Here is a 14,645-nt window from a genome sequence, read left to right on the forward strand (position 1 = left end):
CACCTCCCACCAAAATGCCACCCCCTACCATCACCACCACTGCACACCCTCTCAACCAAATTAGGCTCAGCGGGGATAACTGAACTCTGTTGAAGACCATTTTTCAATTCATTAACACATCAAAAGCTTCCGTAGTAGTGCTGTGCATAAAGACTCATTTTTATCTAAAGGAGGAGGGGGGGGGGGGAGTCATTTCAGTATGGGGGAGGACTTCTGTGGGTGGCAGCAAAGTCAGCAAAGAGTCTGTGATCGCCCCCCAAAGTGAACGATTTTCCTCCGTGGGTCAGTGTCCAATTCGAGGATGCGTAAAGCTGGTTTCTCGTGTTGTCGTGGAAATCAAATAACAAACACAGGCTACAGGCTTGGCAAACGGAGGGATGCGGAGACCAAAATAAAGGGAGGGAGGGAGGAGGAGAACCCTTTGGAAAATTTTAGAGCAATGAATTGTTTCACCACACTGTCATCAAACCGAACGGTGCCAAGTGCAAAATTTTCATCTGCGGTTCTTGTTTCGACCCGGTACCTTCCCCCTACACAGTTCGTCATCTTAGGTGATCTGTGTTTTTCAAAACAAGAGGAAATATTTCGAGATCGAGAGGAAAAAAAATTAAACACACACCACACCACTTAATTTCGGTTATTGTGTTGAGATGCCTCTACGAGGAAATGTGCTCCGAAGAGGTTCGCGTGTTGACTCGTCAAGTACGAATGACAAATTGGCCATTAAAGACTCTGCTCAACAACAACAACAAAAAAAAAATGCGAGCGTGTTTGTGAGTGCACCACCCCTCTTGCATCCACTCCATATGTCCGGGATAAATCTAACCTCGATTTTCCTTCAGGCCGAACAAAAGCCAAGCCGTACGTATACAGTGGGCACAGCCAATTGATTTTGGATGCCTGTGCGAAACACAAATCCCATGGCTAAAATTGGTCCTTGAAAATTGGAGTGCACTCACACCAACCACCTTTCCCCTCTTGGCCCATGCCACAGTCCAGACTTGCTTGCAGCAGCCCCCCTTGGGTGCTCTCTTCGCCTGGCCAAACAGGCTCTGCTATATGGGCTGCTGCCATCATGTGTGTGTATGCCAATGCGTATGTGTGTGTGTTTGGGCCGAGTTCCACCTGGCTGCTCCAGCCACCTGCTCAGGGCACCAAGGGGAACACCCGGTTAATTAGCTCCTTATTTTAGCCAAGCCAGTGTACAGTGTGGACACACACACACACACACACACACACACACACACACCAGTGATAAGTGCCTCAAGAGGTAATAACTGCCCACAAAATAATATGGACTGAGGGTAAAAAAAAATAAAAGTCATAAGCAGATGTAAGCTCTGCTGGATCTGTAGACTCTAATGAGCTGTGGACATCAAGCTGAGACAATGACTTAAAGAGTCAGAGCTGAGGACTAACAGGAAACCCGGCTGGGTGCATTACACACTCGGTACAGTATGCAAGAGCTTCTGCCTCTGTAACAAAGCCACATTAACTCCATTTGTCCCCCCCCCACACACACAGACATCTTTCAATTTCAGATATGATACCACGTCTCAGACTTCCCCTCCCTCTGATGGGTTCTGTGGTTAGCCTCACGCCGCTGGCTTAAGAGCAAGCTCTCAGGAGCCCTTTTGAACTTAAGAGTCCCCTTAATACCTCTGCCACCCCTCCTCTCTTTTTACTTTCATAAGACCCCATCTCAAATGCTGGTCGCTCGTCTCTCCTTTGCTCGTTTCCTGCCTTGGCCCTTGCTCTCGTCCACCTTTTTCCTGCATCTCCAGTTTCTCTCTCTGGATGGCATCAGGCAGGGAGAGATTTTAACAAGATTAGTCTGGAGGGTTGCCAGGTTGGGGGCCTGGTGTCAGTGAGATTTGAGTCCTTAGCTCTGTTTCCCCTCACTGGTCCACTTCACATCCCTACATCGTTATCTCTGTCCTGCCACTGCCTTTGCTTTCCGTCTCTTACTTGCTCTTTTTTTCCTTGTCACAGTCAATAAGATGCAATCAGGAGAAGCAGCAGAGGATGTTGTGCAATCAAATCATCATGGAGAATCAGTAAGAACCAAGGTAAAGTGCAGCAGTTTTTACTTTTTGCCTTGACTCTTGGCACACACATGCATGATGTAGCCTCTGGGCATTGCACGAGATGCCCTGTTTGGGTTAGAAATAGAAATAGAAAGTGACAGATGGAACATACTGTGAAAATTCACCACCTTGGCCAGAGATGACAGCAGAAATGGTAGAGAACCGTGGCTCAAACCCCAATAATAGCTGAACATTTGAAGTGGCTTTGGAGTCGTAAAGGTGATGTTTAAATCAGCAGTGAGAAGCAGAGGTAGGCTGACTTACAGATCCGGTCTGTAAGATGTATTCATGGGCTGAACTTCCTCAGTGGAGATGGATGCAGTCTTCTTTTGACTTCACTTCAAATGCAGTACACAAAATGCAAACGATGCCAGTGACTGATTGCTTAGATCAGTCTATTTCCCCACCGTCTGAGTCAGGTATAGACATGAATGAAAACCTGTTAAAAGGGAGCTCATACTAAAACATACTTTCTTTTAATACCCTCTGAAACTTGTTGCCACCAGCAATACCGGCTGGCAGCCAAAATACTACTTCTTTCTTCTTCTTTTTCCAGGCAAGAGAACACAAACACTTGCAACAACATATGAAGAGGAAAAACATTACGAAATGACGAATTCAGCGATAGAAGGAGGAGGCTGATATCAGTGAGGCGAAATAGATGAAATACAAAACAGCAGGCGTGAGTTTGTCCAGGCAGAAGAGCGAACACTGAAGAGTGTGCTACAACGAGGACAGAGAGCAAAGACAACGCTGGAGGTGAAGGGCACCTCAGGAGGTGATTGCTACCATCTGTGGGTGAGAGTTGATGTGGGCCTGGGAAAGCAGGGTGGGCACACACACTGCAGCTCCACCAGTTTGCTTTGGCACCGGGATGAAATGCTACATCACACTTCCAGATTACATGTGGCTCTCACACATGCACAGACGCGAGGAGATTCGTACGCACACTAACGCGCACTCCCTTGGCCTCGGGCAGCCGCGGAGCATCCAGCATTTTAACCCGGCTGACATTAAGCGCTGTTATTTGACACTTTGCTGTCCTGAACGTTTGTTTAACCGCGCTTCATTCTTGCCAGGAAGCCTTTATGGGTGGCTTTGCCGAATGAGAACTGCATCAGTCCCTTGCGGGTTGGCCACGAACCAAAGCTGCAATACTGACAGAGGGAATAAAAGCAAAGAGCAAAGCTTACAGTCAAAGTGACCAAATCCTGCTGTCCTAAAGGGCCTGCTTCAAATTCTTAAAGCGCGCGCACCCCACCAAAACAGAATTCAGAGGCCTAATGTTATGTTTGTTGGCCTCGCCATACCATAACTCTCGTGTCTCACGCTAACTACCCCAGAGGCATGATTTTAAAAACAACATTCTGCGGCTGTGTAATTATTTGAAAGCACAGGAGGTTTCTTTTAAAAAAAACAAAAAAAACACTTTCCTTTGCTCACCAACCCCCACGCCCCCTCAACAAGCACACATACAAACAAAAGTAACTGAAGCATCGTTTCCCCCTTTGCCTCCATGGCAAAGGCAGCGGAGGTCACTTAGTGAAATTAGGAAAATGGAACAAACATACATCCTTAGCCATCTATATTTAGCATCTTACTAAGATTCATTTCATAATGGCCTCTACAGTCAGATTAAAATAATAATAATTTAAAAAAAAAAAAGTTCAGCTGACCATGTTGTACCAGTTTAAGGTACCAAGTGCTCTGGTGATGTTAGCTTTTCATTTCAAAATAAAAGCACACAAACGTTGCTCATCTGTGAAATCAGTCGCTGATGCATCTTCACGCATACTGTGCCATGCTTTCATGTGTGGGATGTTTAAGAATGAGGTCATTTCTAACAAGTAAGTTTCTAAAAAGTGTCTTGATGAATCTGCTCCATGACTGGAACGCGGGCCTGACCTCTGCTTGGCCTTGGCGGAGGTGAAGGCGGAGGAGGACGAGGAGGAGGGGTGCTGTGAAAGGATGGAGGCCTATTTTGAAATTCTAATAAGGATTGAATAACCATCTGCCCCTTGTCAGTGAGAGAAATGAAAAGGTGGAAAAAGAGATATAAAAAAAAAAAAAAAAAAAGAGGAAAAAAAAGCGGCGAATTTGCGCTTCTGTGGTCTTTCAGAGTTTCCAGCTCTGAAAGCTTCATCAGAGTAATGGTTCTGAGCATGTGTTGCTGGCCGGCCTCTTGCTTTGACACCACTGCTGGATCACACTGCTCTCCCTAAGAAACCCATCTGTCAATGTCCCCCTAATTCCAGCTAATAGTTTCCAAAAAACATAAGCTGAGCCCACAAAAAGCCACAAGCCCCCCGAAAAGCTTGAGAGGGTTTGTGACAAGACTCGCAAAAATCTGTCCGTTCTGCTTCTCCTTCCTCTTCCGCTGTAAAAGTCACATTTTAATAAGACCACTGTTTCATTAGTGAAGCAGACATGATCTAATAGCATCTACGTATTATATAACAGCTAATAACTTTTTTCAGAGGTAATAACTAATTTGTGGGATTTCCTTCAGGTGATGACATGGCCTGAGGTATAACGAGAGTCTACAGTGAAAAGGTCTTTGACTGATTGGTTGTTTAATTTCAAAATTAAACCCTCTTGTGGAGAAAAAAAAAAAAAAAGAAGAAGAATACCATATCATTCATTCCCTCCGTGGACCCAGTGTGTCAAATTTCCTACTCAAAACATTCAACACCATGCCCAAAGACGTCAGCAGAGCAGAAACACTCTGCTTTCGCTGCTAACCGCAGCTCACCTGCATTTCTGGCAAATCAGACGAAACAGCAGTTCAATCAGTCTTTAAATGACTTCCCTGTTTAATGCATACCAGCGCGCCTGGCTCAACACTGGAAGCAGATCTGGCTCGGTGGGCCACTGGGGGATGGATGGTGTCTGGCCCCGAGCTCGCAGCGTCCCAGCAGTGCTCTGGACTTCCTGCAGGTTGAGTACAAATGAGGGAGAGGAAGGGCTGGAGAATAGAACAGCTTGTTGTTGCAGCCAAACAGGGCCGAGACGGCTGTGGACACAGCCAAGAGCAGAGAGCTACGAGACCATAAATTATCATCTACTCAGGATGCCACATTGTCGTTGACTCCACAAGAGGGCTCTTCATCTTACGGTGCGACTTTGGCAGATTCAATTTATGGCATGATCTAGTGTCTCATATTTTTAAGTTAACATAAAGTATTTACATTACGAGACCGGCCACGCCAGCAGAAAAGCCCACACTCCATCACAACCACTAACCAAATAGCTCTTATCCATCTGTTTCCTTATTCTCTCCTGTGGCTCGGACGCCGAGCAGATAAATCACAGATTTTTCCATCATGTCTCCCTCAATACAAACAGACACAATCCTTTACGAGGCTGCCCTCTCCGACTACTACAGCAGGGATTTGTAAACCAATGTCTCGAGGCAGGATTCATAGAGAGGGAGGCGGCAGATGGGCGTGTGTGCGCATGGCTTGTGTCTGGAGACGCTATGAGAGTTTGCCAAGAGCACAGACAGAAATCCTGGTGCGGGGCATGTCGAACATTTAGCAAAACCCAAGTTCTGTTGGAGGCGATGTTCACGTTGTGCATGTTAAGATTTAAGTCGAGACCGATAAGACCAAAACCTTGCACAACATTTAAAAGGAACTTGAAAGGGTAAAAAAAAAAAAAAAAAAAAAAAAAAAAAAAAAAAAAAAATCAGCCAAGAGGCACATAATTTCTCAAGAGCCGACTCAGCTTCAGTGGCAGGGTGCAAAACAGCTTTTGATGTGGCTCCAAATCTGCCCACTCTGAATTCCTCATTACCCACAAACCACCTCCCAATCAGCTTAACTCCGTCACCCCTGCACGGAGGATCGTGACCTTTCAGACTCTCCCTCCAAACCCAAACAACCCCAGGACCTCTTATGACACCTAAGGGACTCCTCCACTATGTAACTTACCACTCTTACCCCCCAATCAGTTTGTGTAACGTCTCAAAAAGAAAAGCAAGCAGAGAAATCGACAAGGCACGGCAGCATTTTTTTTTTCTTAAGGGGCTTTATTTATACACTGAGAAGCCTCTTTAAAAGGCCCTCCTGCTACTTTAAGAATATTTTGGAAGTGGTTCCAGTGGAATAGGCTGTAAAAAAAGCAAAAAAAAAGCTTGTGGAACGTGAAATTAGGGACAACTGGGACTGGTTTGTTGGCAAATCAGGATGTGTGATCAGGTATAGCGTGCGACTAGCAAAGACCTTTAACTGCCCTGTATCAACACCGGGATTAGGTCATCGTAGTTGGCCCGTGGAGCCGGGCTGTTTAGGCCAGAACTTCTGGGTAAAAGTGACATATCAATCCCACAGAGATGAGATCTACGGAAAGCGGGCGTAACACTTCACAAACGGCTACGGGACATTTGAAAGAGGGCGTGCGCAAAAGTACGAGGGCGAAATCACTCAGGGATTGACAGGATATTGTTACAGAAAGGGGTTAGGTGTATGTGTGCCTGCATCTGTGAGCCGAGAAAGCGAGGGCGTCGAGGAGGAAAAGCCAAAAGTAAGGTTGAAATCTCCCGTGTCAGTTCTAAGTCCAGTCTAAGGCTAGAACGGCCTCGCTTCTCTGGCTCTGTCACTCTCTGTCCCCTTTAAACAGATCTGGCTCTGTTCAATGCTAAATATGAACTCAGGCCAGCTCACAGGGCAATTACAACATGTTAGAAAAATATACTGAGTTTTTCAATGTTCTGCTCCTGTTTCTCCCCCCTCCTTCTCTGGCTGTAATTTTATTTCATAAAGGTTAAAGCAGGGACAGTGGTTTCTAATATGGTTTTATTTTGCTACGCTAACACATTTTTATGACAAGCAAAATTGACCTGAATTGAGTTCAACGTAAGTCTATTCACACCAACAGAAACAGCCACACATTACAGGATGAATCCTGATAAAAACACTAATGTGACATGTAAGCAAGACCTTTGTACAGCCATAAAATTGGTGTCATAGAAAGGCCTAATCCTATACAAAGGTAATCCACTTACATTACAAAAATTGCCACAGAAATTGCCATGATTTTTCTTGGCATGCTTTCAGAGCATGTCTGGATGACTTTTACTGAGTGTGTCGTGAGGTGACGGCAAACGCTGCCAAATAACATTCTTGGATGTCTTAGCCGTAGCCGTGTGCCAATGAGTCGAGCTGTTGTCATCCACTGTTTAGACTTGCTTGTGCAAAACAATTTTTTCCTTTTTTAAATAGACAAGTTCAGGATGTAGTTGAGTGCAGTAGCCCTGTTTTTCTCTACTGGAACAGTAAATGCAAGAGGCTGATGAGAAATGAAAGGAACGTATGGGCTTGTGTTTTGAGAGACATTGCCAAAGTTGTCAGCGCACAACTCTTCACCTGTATAAACAACATAATGTTCTGGCAACATCATTAATTACTCTTATGACAGTACAACACGGGTCTTCCAAGTCATATTTATCCTTTTCTACAGCTCGCTCTTTCTCTGTGTTGCTTCTGTATAAAATCATTTTTGGTGCCCTCTCAGTTCAGCTCACGTCCTGAAAATAACTGTGCCGTGAAAAGACGCAACAAAATAAACAAACATTGAAGACATGCAATCAGAACTTTAGATGCAGCCTGTCTGCAACCTGAAGTAATGATCCCATGCAATATCCAGATTATATCCACGAGATATCTAGAGCAGAAAAACTAAAACATGGTTAAAAGCACATAACGGATGACAGATAAGAAGAGAGACTTACGCAGACATTCATTGGCCTCGCGAGCATTGGCCCTCTGCCAAGGTCGGTCATAGTGAAAGGGCTTGCAGCGGTCACATTCAGGTCCCTCCGTGTTGTGTTTGCAGTCACACACCAGTTTACCTTCCTTGTCTTTCAGACAGCGTGAGGCATGGCCGTTGCACTTACACCTCCCGCCCACCTGGAAGTCTCCCACTGCATAGAAATAAGTTGGGAGTGTTGATGTCACTGCCATGGGGTCATCATCCCTCCCTCCAGTGTTGCCTCCGGCCCCTAGTACCAACTCCCGGGGCATCTGCGGCCGGCTAAAGACCACACGGATATCAGTGACGGTGACCCAGTCCTGAAGAACTGGGCTGTTGTCAAAATCTTTACCAGAAGGCCGTCCATCCAGAGTGCTGAAAGCTATAAGCCCTCCAGACAGCGGGTAAAGGTCAGTGTGACCATCTGTGCAAAGAGCTTCCTGCTCATTCTGCTTGGTGATGGTTGCTTTGTTGGGTCGGTTGTACATGCGGCGGCACTGCGAGGAGTAGAACTGGTAGGGCATCCAGCTTTTGCCATAATCCATGCTTTTGTATATGGCCAGGGACTCGGGTCGTGGTGAACAAAACTGCAGGCTGACGTAAGTAATCTCAAATTTTTTACCCAGCGAAAGGGTGAGAGTCACATTGTACGGAGAGGTGTTCAGATTCTCCGACTGCCAGCAGGTGAGGTTGTGGGCCGAGTTGAGGTCGGTGAGGTAGGAAGCCGGGTGGGCACGGCGAGGGTCGGCTGCGTCACAGATTTGGCACGTGCGTACAGAAGGCCGCTCGTCGCCCCGCTCCACCACGCTACAGGAACGGGAGGGAGGTCGGCCACACACGCTGGAAACCATCACCTCCTTGCCGAAGGCAGCATTGATAAACTCAGGGATACACCGGCGTGCTGCACCAGTGTCATCATAGCAGGGGTCTGGAGGAGTCTGCTGTCCTGCGAAGGGATTAGCGGCACTGTGGGTGAAGGTTGAGCATGCCAGGAGGCACAGGCCCAGCAGGTACCTCCAAGGTTCCCTCATCCTGCTCAAGGGGCCTGTGTTTGGATGTCTATGTGCAAGGATGAGGGTATGTGTGTTTGCCCAAGTGTGTAAACTGAGTTTCTGCGTCGTTGCACTGATGTGTCAGTGTGTGACTCCCCCCCCCCTGAGTGTGTAATTTGTGAGTCAGTGGAAGAAGAGTGTCTGAGCTCAGTGACCCTTTGCTTCAGGCTGACCAGAGCCTTTCCTGTAAGAGAGAGAAATAAACACAAGGGTCAATGTCATCGACATATTTTACCATAACAGGATAGAAAATGGAAAGTGGCATTGATGTACTGCATAAAAACTAGCAAACAAAAAACCCAATGTTGTGTATCTTTAAAACCAAATTATACTTCCCCTTATAAAGGAAATTAAATAAAATCTTTTACGTTGTACGGCCACAAGTGAATGTTTTCATTGACTGAAAGCCTGTCAAAGGATCAGACAGATGAGGGGCCCGAGAGAGAGAATGTGACCATTTAAAGAGAGACATAAGTGGCTGCAAGTAGCTGCATCCTGAATTTCAATGCCGGCCTCTCATTCACTACTCGAGTCCTACGCTATTCAGGTCAAAACTGGCCAAGCCTTCTGGTCATGCTTGAGCAGCATGGCAGAAGTCACCCCATAATCCCTGGTGGTGCGTCAGAGCAGTGAACCGTGTGTGACCCTGGTCAAAGCACTGCTGCAAGCGCTGGTCCTAGAAGGAAAAAAAAAAAAAGACGGGGGGTGGATTCTACATACGAAGACCAGGCTGTAGTTACTTGCTAATTTTTGAGGAATTTTACAGGAAATCAACCGTTGCAACGCTATTGTGACACAGTGCTGACCGCAAAGAAGGCAGCGTTGTGTTGATTCACTGAACCAGAAAATTCACCAAAAGTGATGGGTATTTGAGAAATGAACTCCACTTTAAAAGAACTTAGTCTGTGAGACACTGAGGCCTTTCTAAATCTATGGGTCAAGACAGGTACCTGGCTGGCTTCTTTCATAAGCTCAGTGCTTGACGAGAGGCCTCTTGGTCCCCGAGAAAGATCGAGGGGCACAAGGAGAAAAAGCCCCAGAGCAAAGAAAGCAGACAATAGAAAGAGATGTATATGGCCTGAGGTTTCTTCTTCCTTAATCCCCTTTTTACTTCCCTGGATGTCAAGTCTAGAAGAGCCTCATTTTAAAAGTGACAGCGGAGGGGTTGGGAAGGTACCCCAACCGTTTAAATTCAATTACAATGCATCACACCCACCTCCTTCTACCCGCACACTCTTTCTTATACTACAGAATCATTCTTCATCTTTGTAGAACAAAAAGCTGCATCTGTGGCCAATCAAAAAAAGTCAATTTTTGTGGATTTTGTCCTTAGAAATCCTCAAAAAAACCAAAAACAAAAAAATAACACCCAAGTGTCCTAATAAATAGGATGTCTCTTCTGTGCTTAAACACCATTCAGCTGATTCTCAAGCAACGTTCAGATGCTTAGAAAAATTAATGTGATGAATATCGATATCAATCTCTGTCACGCATTACAGAGTGTGTGGTGTGTGTGTGGCGTCTCCTGTGTGGTGTTAATTTTAGCAACATTAAGCAGGTAATTTTTTTAGGTTTAGGTTTTTTTATTTTCAGTATGTGTGTGTTATGGATACATGCAGGAGAACATTGGATACAGTTTTCACTCTTAAAGAAAAGAAGAAAAGTATGCTGTTAATAATTTTAAAGTAACAGGTACATTTGGAGTATTTAAAAGGAAAGGAGATAAAATATCATACAGGTGTTTTTCTATTTAAACATACAATGTCAAAAGGGAAATGCAGTATCTACACAGTATTATAAAGGGTTGTGCGCTGTATTATAGAGTATCCTAATGCCCCTTAAATCTTAAATCATCTTAAAGTGAAATGACATACTTTGAGGTGCAAACTGTAGTACATGCATGTTGTGTTTATTTTTTTTTACTAATTGGCATTGCAGGAACTAAATCAGTCTTTCATTTTAAAGACCTGATTTAAATCAAATAAAAGCCCCAACTCGTCTTTTTGTTCTATTTGGTTTTAACATTTATAACTAAAGATTTAAAAAGACTTGTCTTTAATATTTGTTTAGCATTGATTTTAACCGTATGCGTAAAAGTTTACATTGCTGTTAATTAATTGTATGTTGTTAAAAATGAAATAAATTTATGTTATTTACTTTTGTTTACTAGACAAAAAAAACAAACAAACAAACAAAAAAAAAACTTCAGGTCTGAAACATACGCCTTATTTGAATGACACAAAGTATCACCACCTTTAAATACAGTAACTTAAGCACATTAATGCGCAATTACAATGTAAAAAGATACACTTTCAAAAATACCTTTAAGGTACTTTTAATTAAAACATACTATGATCTTATACCACAAAACACAGTGTATTTGTCTCTTTCTTTAAACATACCAAATCGTACTCTGTTGTCCTTCTGTACCTACTGTATGTATGCATCACAACTTCAAATAAAAAGTTCAGAAAAATTACAGAGAACTTTTGGGACATGACAGCATAAGTTGTAGGATTTAGTATAAAGTGATATAGTGGGAAGTTCCCTATATGTGAGTATAGGGAAATACAACCTAACACATCTGAGATGTGAAGCAGACATTCAGAAATAATCTTCTTGGCAAGCTAAAGACCTCAGCATAAGAATAAAAACAACACATTTCCTCTTACACTATGCACAGTGGATTGAGAGGATGGGTCTGCTCATTAATGACTGGACTAAGAGGTCTTGGCAGGATAGATAAGGACACAGATAGGTTGCATGTGTCTGCGGTCAGGGAGGTTAAAGTGGTTACACAGACGGGAGTTCATCAACCAAACGTACTCCATCAAAAGACCGGTCATGGTAAGGCTGGTGGGCTTGACACTCAGTGGGGAGGGCGCAGAGAAGCGGCCGATAGAATTAGCAACTCATTAGCATCCAGGCCGGGCTTCCATCAGCAGCATGCTCATCTGGGAAAATAAACTGTGGGGAGTCTCTGAAGGAGAGAGGAAATAGGAGTGGAAACAAAATAGGAAAAAGGTCTAGAAATTATCACAGGATTGAAGATTTTATGGGCATGTTTAGAAAGAGTTGGTGGGTGGACAGCAGACCAGAGAAAAATAGATGGCATAATCATACATAAGAGTTTTGGTAGGCAAGAAAGGAAAGGGACACGGGAAGGAGAGAAACAGTGAGGGGCACGACAGTGATAAAGCAGAAATGACTGGAGGGAGGGCAAGCAAGGACAGAGATGAATGGGAGCAGTAGGAGAAAGAGGGAAAGTGACAGAGATGGAGGGAGGGAGTTGAGGGAAGGACATAAAAATTGAGAGAGGGTGCAATGGAGGGGAGACAGATTAAGGTAGAGGACTGCACGGGTCTGTGTCTGGACTTTGGATGACTAAATATGGTGCGGCCCATGTGCCTGCCGGGACTCTTGCAGGGTCTGGTGCTGTCAGGCGCGTCTGGCAGACGAGCGTGTAGGTTAAACAGAGACGGTACAGTGACACGGCTGTTTAATTCCACTCAGTCCGCCCTCCGAAACAGTTGCCAGCATGCACGAGAGACTTATCTCACTTCCACTAAAATCAGCCTTTTGGTATTTTTAATCTCTGCTATGACATCAGCACTGAGGTGTAGCAGGTTGACCTTTTAAATACTAAGAATCTGTTTCAGCAAAAAGTTATCTGCCTATAGCTTTGGCCGTGTGTTTAACAAGCTACGACTTCCCCTCATTGGGAAAGATTTAGCCTCTCATTAAATGTGGTTAAAGTAGCAACAGCTGCAGTCCAGTGTCTCCGTCTTTCTGATTAAGACGACGAATCCCACACAGAAATGTTGGGTTAGCGAGGAGAGGCTGCAGCTTTTAAAGAGAAAACAAAAGACTGGCAGATTTGCTTACATTGTTCTAGTAAAGAGATATTCTTATTGTTGTGGGAGAAAATAAAATCATGCATGCAATATTTTTACATTATGATTCCTGCCAAGAGTTAAATGAGATGATTAAAACCACTCTCGTTCAAGTGAGTGTAGCAGTTATCCTGGCTCTGTTTAAGTGTTAGAAAATCTGGCTGCCACGTTGCCCAAGCTCACTAATTAATTACATTTGAGCGTAAAGATGTTACATTTAACCTGAGGGTAATGCATCGCTTCCCATGTTGATCTCCTATAATAGCTACACTTTTGCATTTCACGTTAAAGTTGGCCTGCTTGCAAACCTACTGGCATCATTTAAGTGAGAAAAAAGAAGTAATTTTAAATTGATTAGCTGGTCGAAGTGCGGTGATAAATACAAACTGCATATTAGGCAAATTGTCACAACAACATTCCTCTGTGGCATAACGGCAATGAAAATCCTGAATGTGCAAACATGCTTTGATCCCAAATCCTGGGCTGTGGCAGTGTTAAATTATTTGCTTATTAGTAATATAGACTCCTTTGGCAACAAAAGAATGAAAATAATATGAGGCTTTTAGAGTGAAAGCCCTCGCTCTCCCCCTGCATAGCATGTTTTTCCTCGCCATAAAGATTACTCAGGCCATTTGGCAGTCGGAACAGATCCAGCGGTTTAAAAATCAAACCAGTGAGCCCAATTAAGGAAGGCTGATGATGAGGGGCAATGGGAAAGGAAATTAGATTAAAGAGATGTGGGCGACGAATAGAGGGAGCAGAAATCCAGGAAGACAGACGAGAGAGAAAGGGAGGAAGAGAAGAACAGGAAGATGACAGGGTGGTCTGGTGGTTTCAGCGGAGACATTCCAGGGAACGTTTTTTCAGCTTCTCGCTGTCACCGGGAGATCATCCCATGTTGAGTTGTCTCTCTTTCAAGCGTGGGCGCCTCTGTCAGAGTTCACAGATTAGGAAAACAGAAGTGGCTGAGAGGCTTTATTTGGCTTGGGTGAAGAGGAGGGCGCCAGGGGAGGTGAGGATAGGAGAGGGACCAGCTGAGCCACTTTGTATCCCAACTGGGAGCCGTTCCTGCTGTTCTGGAGCGACGGTGTGCTGGCTGCACTCAAAGTGGGACTGAATGGAGGCCTTCTGCGACGACCGTCTCAGATGACAGCAAGCTGGGGTCCAAATTGGTACCCTGCTAACCCTCCAGCCTGCTGTATAGTAATCCCTAATGGGGTTATTACCGGCTGCCCGGAATCATGATGGGATTTTTAATAGGCTAACAACAGGGCTACCTCCATTCTCATTATCAGCATGGAAAGATACACTGTATGAATATTACACCGCTGAACAGGAAAGCAACAGGAATCCCCTACATCTACTCCATCCCCTCAATCTTATCCATTTATCAACTACTAGTGTTCTATTTCAGATATCAGGAAGTAGTCACGTTTCACAAGGTTTATTTTAGCTTTTGTGCCACACCTATAAATTATTAATTGATGCCATTTATGAGAGAATAACATAAATTTATATATTTGAGAAAATGGAACCGGCCATAAATGACAGTTCTGATTAATCATGAATCACATCCCTGTCCACTTTGCACCCACAGATAAACACACACACACACACACACACACACACACACACACACACACACACACACACACACACCTGAAAGATAAACAAACTTGTACAGACCAATCAACATGACTGACAGGTTTCAGGTAACAGGGGTCAGATATTATCAGCCTGAATCCTACTTAATGATGTCCATCTCCACGGTCATGAAGATCCTACCATTGGTGTGTGTGTGTGTGTGTGTGTGTGTGTGTGTGTGTGTGTGTACGTACGTGAGGGTGAAGGAAAGTCTGAGT

The 14,645-nt window shown here is 44.4% G+C and overlaps 1 protein-coding gene across 3 annotated transcripts in view; it reads right to left on the reverse strand.

The window, feature by feature from the left end:
* Window positions 1-14,645, reverse strand: part of ntn2 (netrin 2) — a 41,265-nt gene that overhangs the window by 18,714 nt on the left and 7,906 nt on the right. For all 3 annotated transcript variants that reach the window (XM_040023499.1, XM_040023501.1, XM_040023502.1), the window contains exon 2: window positions 7,819-9,074. In XM_040023499.1, the coding sequence (XP_039879433.1) occupies window positions 7,819-8,869 (1,051 nt within the window). In that variant the 5' untranslated portion in view covers window positions 8,870-9,074. The remainder of the gene's footprint in view (window positions 1-7,818; window positions 9,075-14,645) is intronic.

Source organism: Simochromis diagramma, unplaced genomic scaffold (genome assembly GCF_900408965.1).
Source record: "Simochromis diagramma unplaced genomic scaffold, fSimDia1.1 OVJJ01000208.1, whole genome shotgun sequence".
In the NCBI taxonomy this organism is placed as follows: domain Eukaryota; kingdom Metazoa; phylum Chordata; class Actinopteri; order Cichliformes; family Cichlidae; genus Simochromis; species Simochromis diagramma.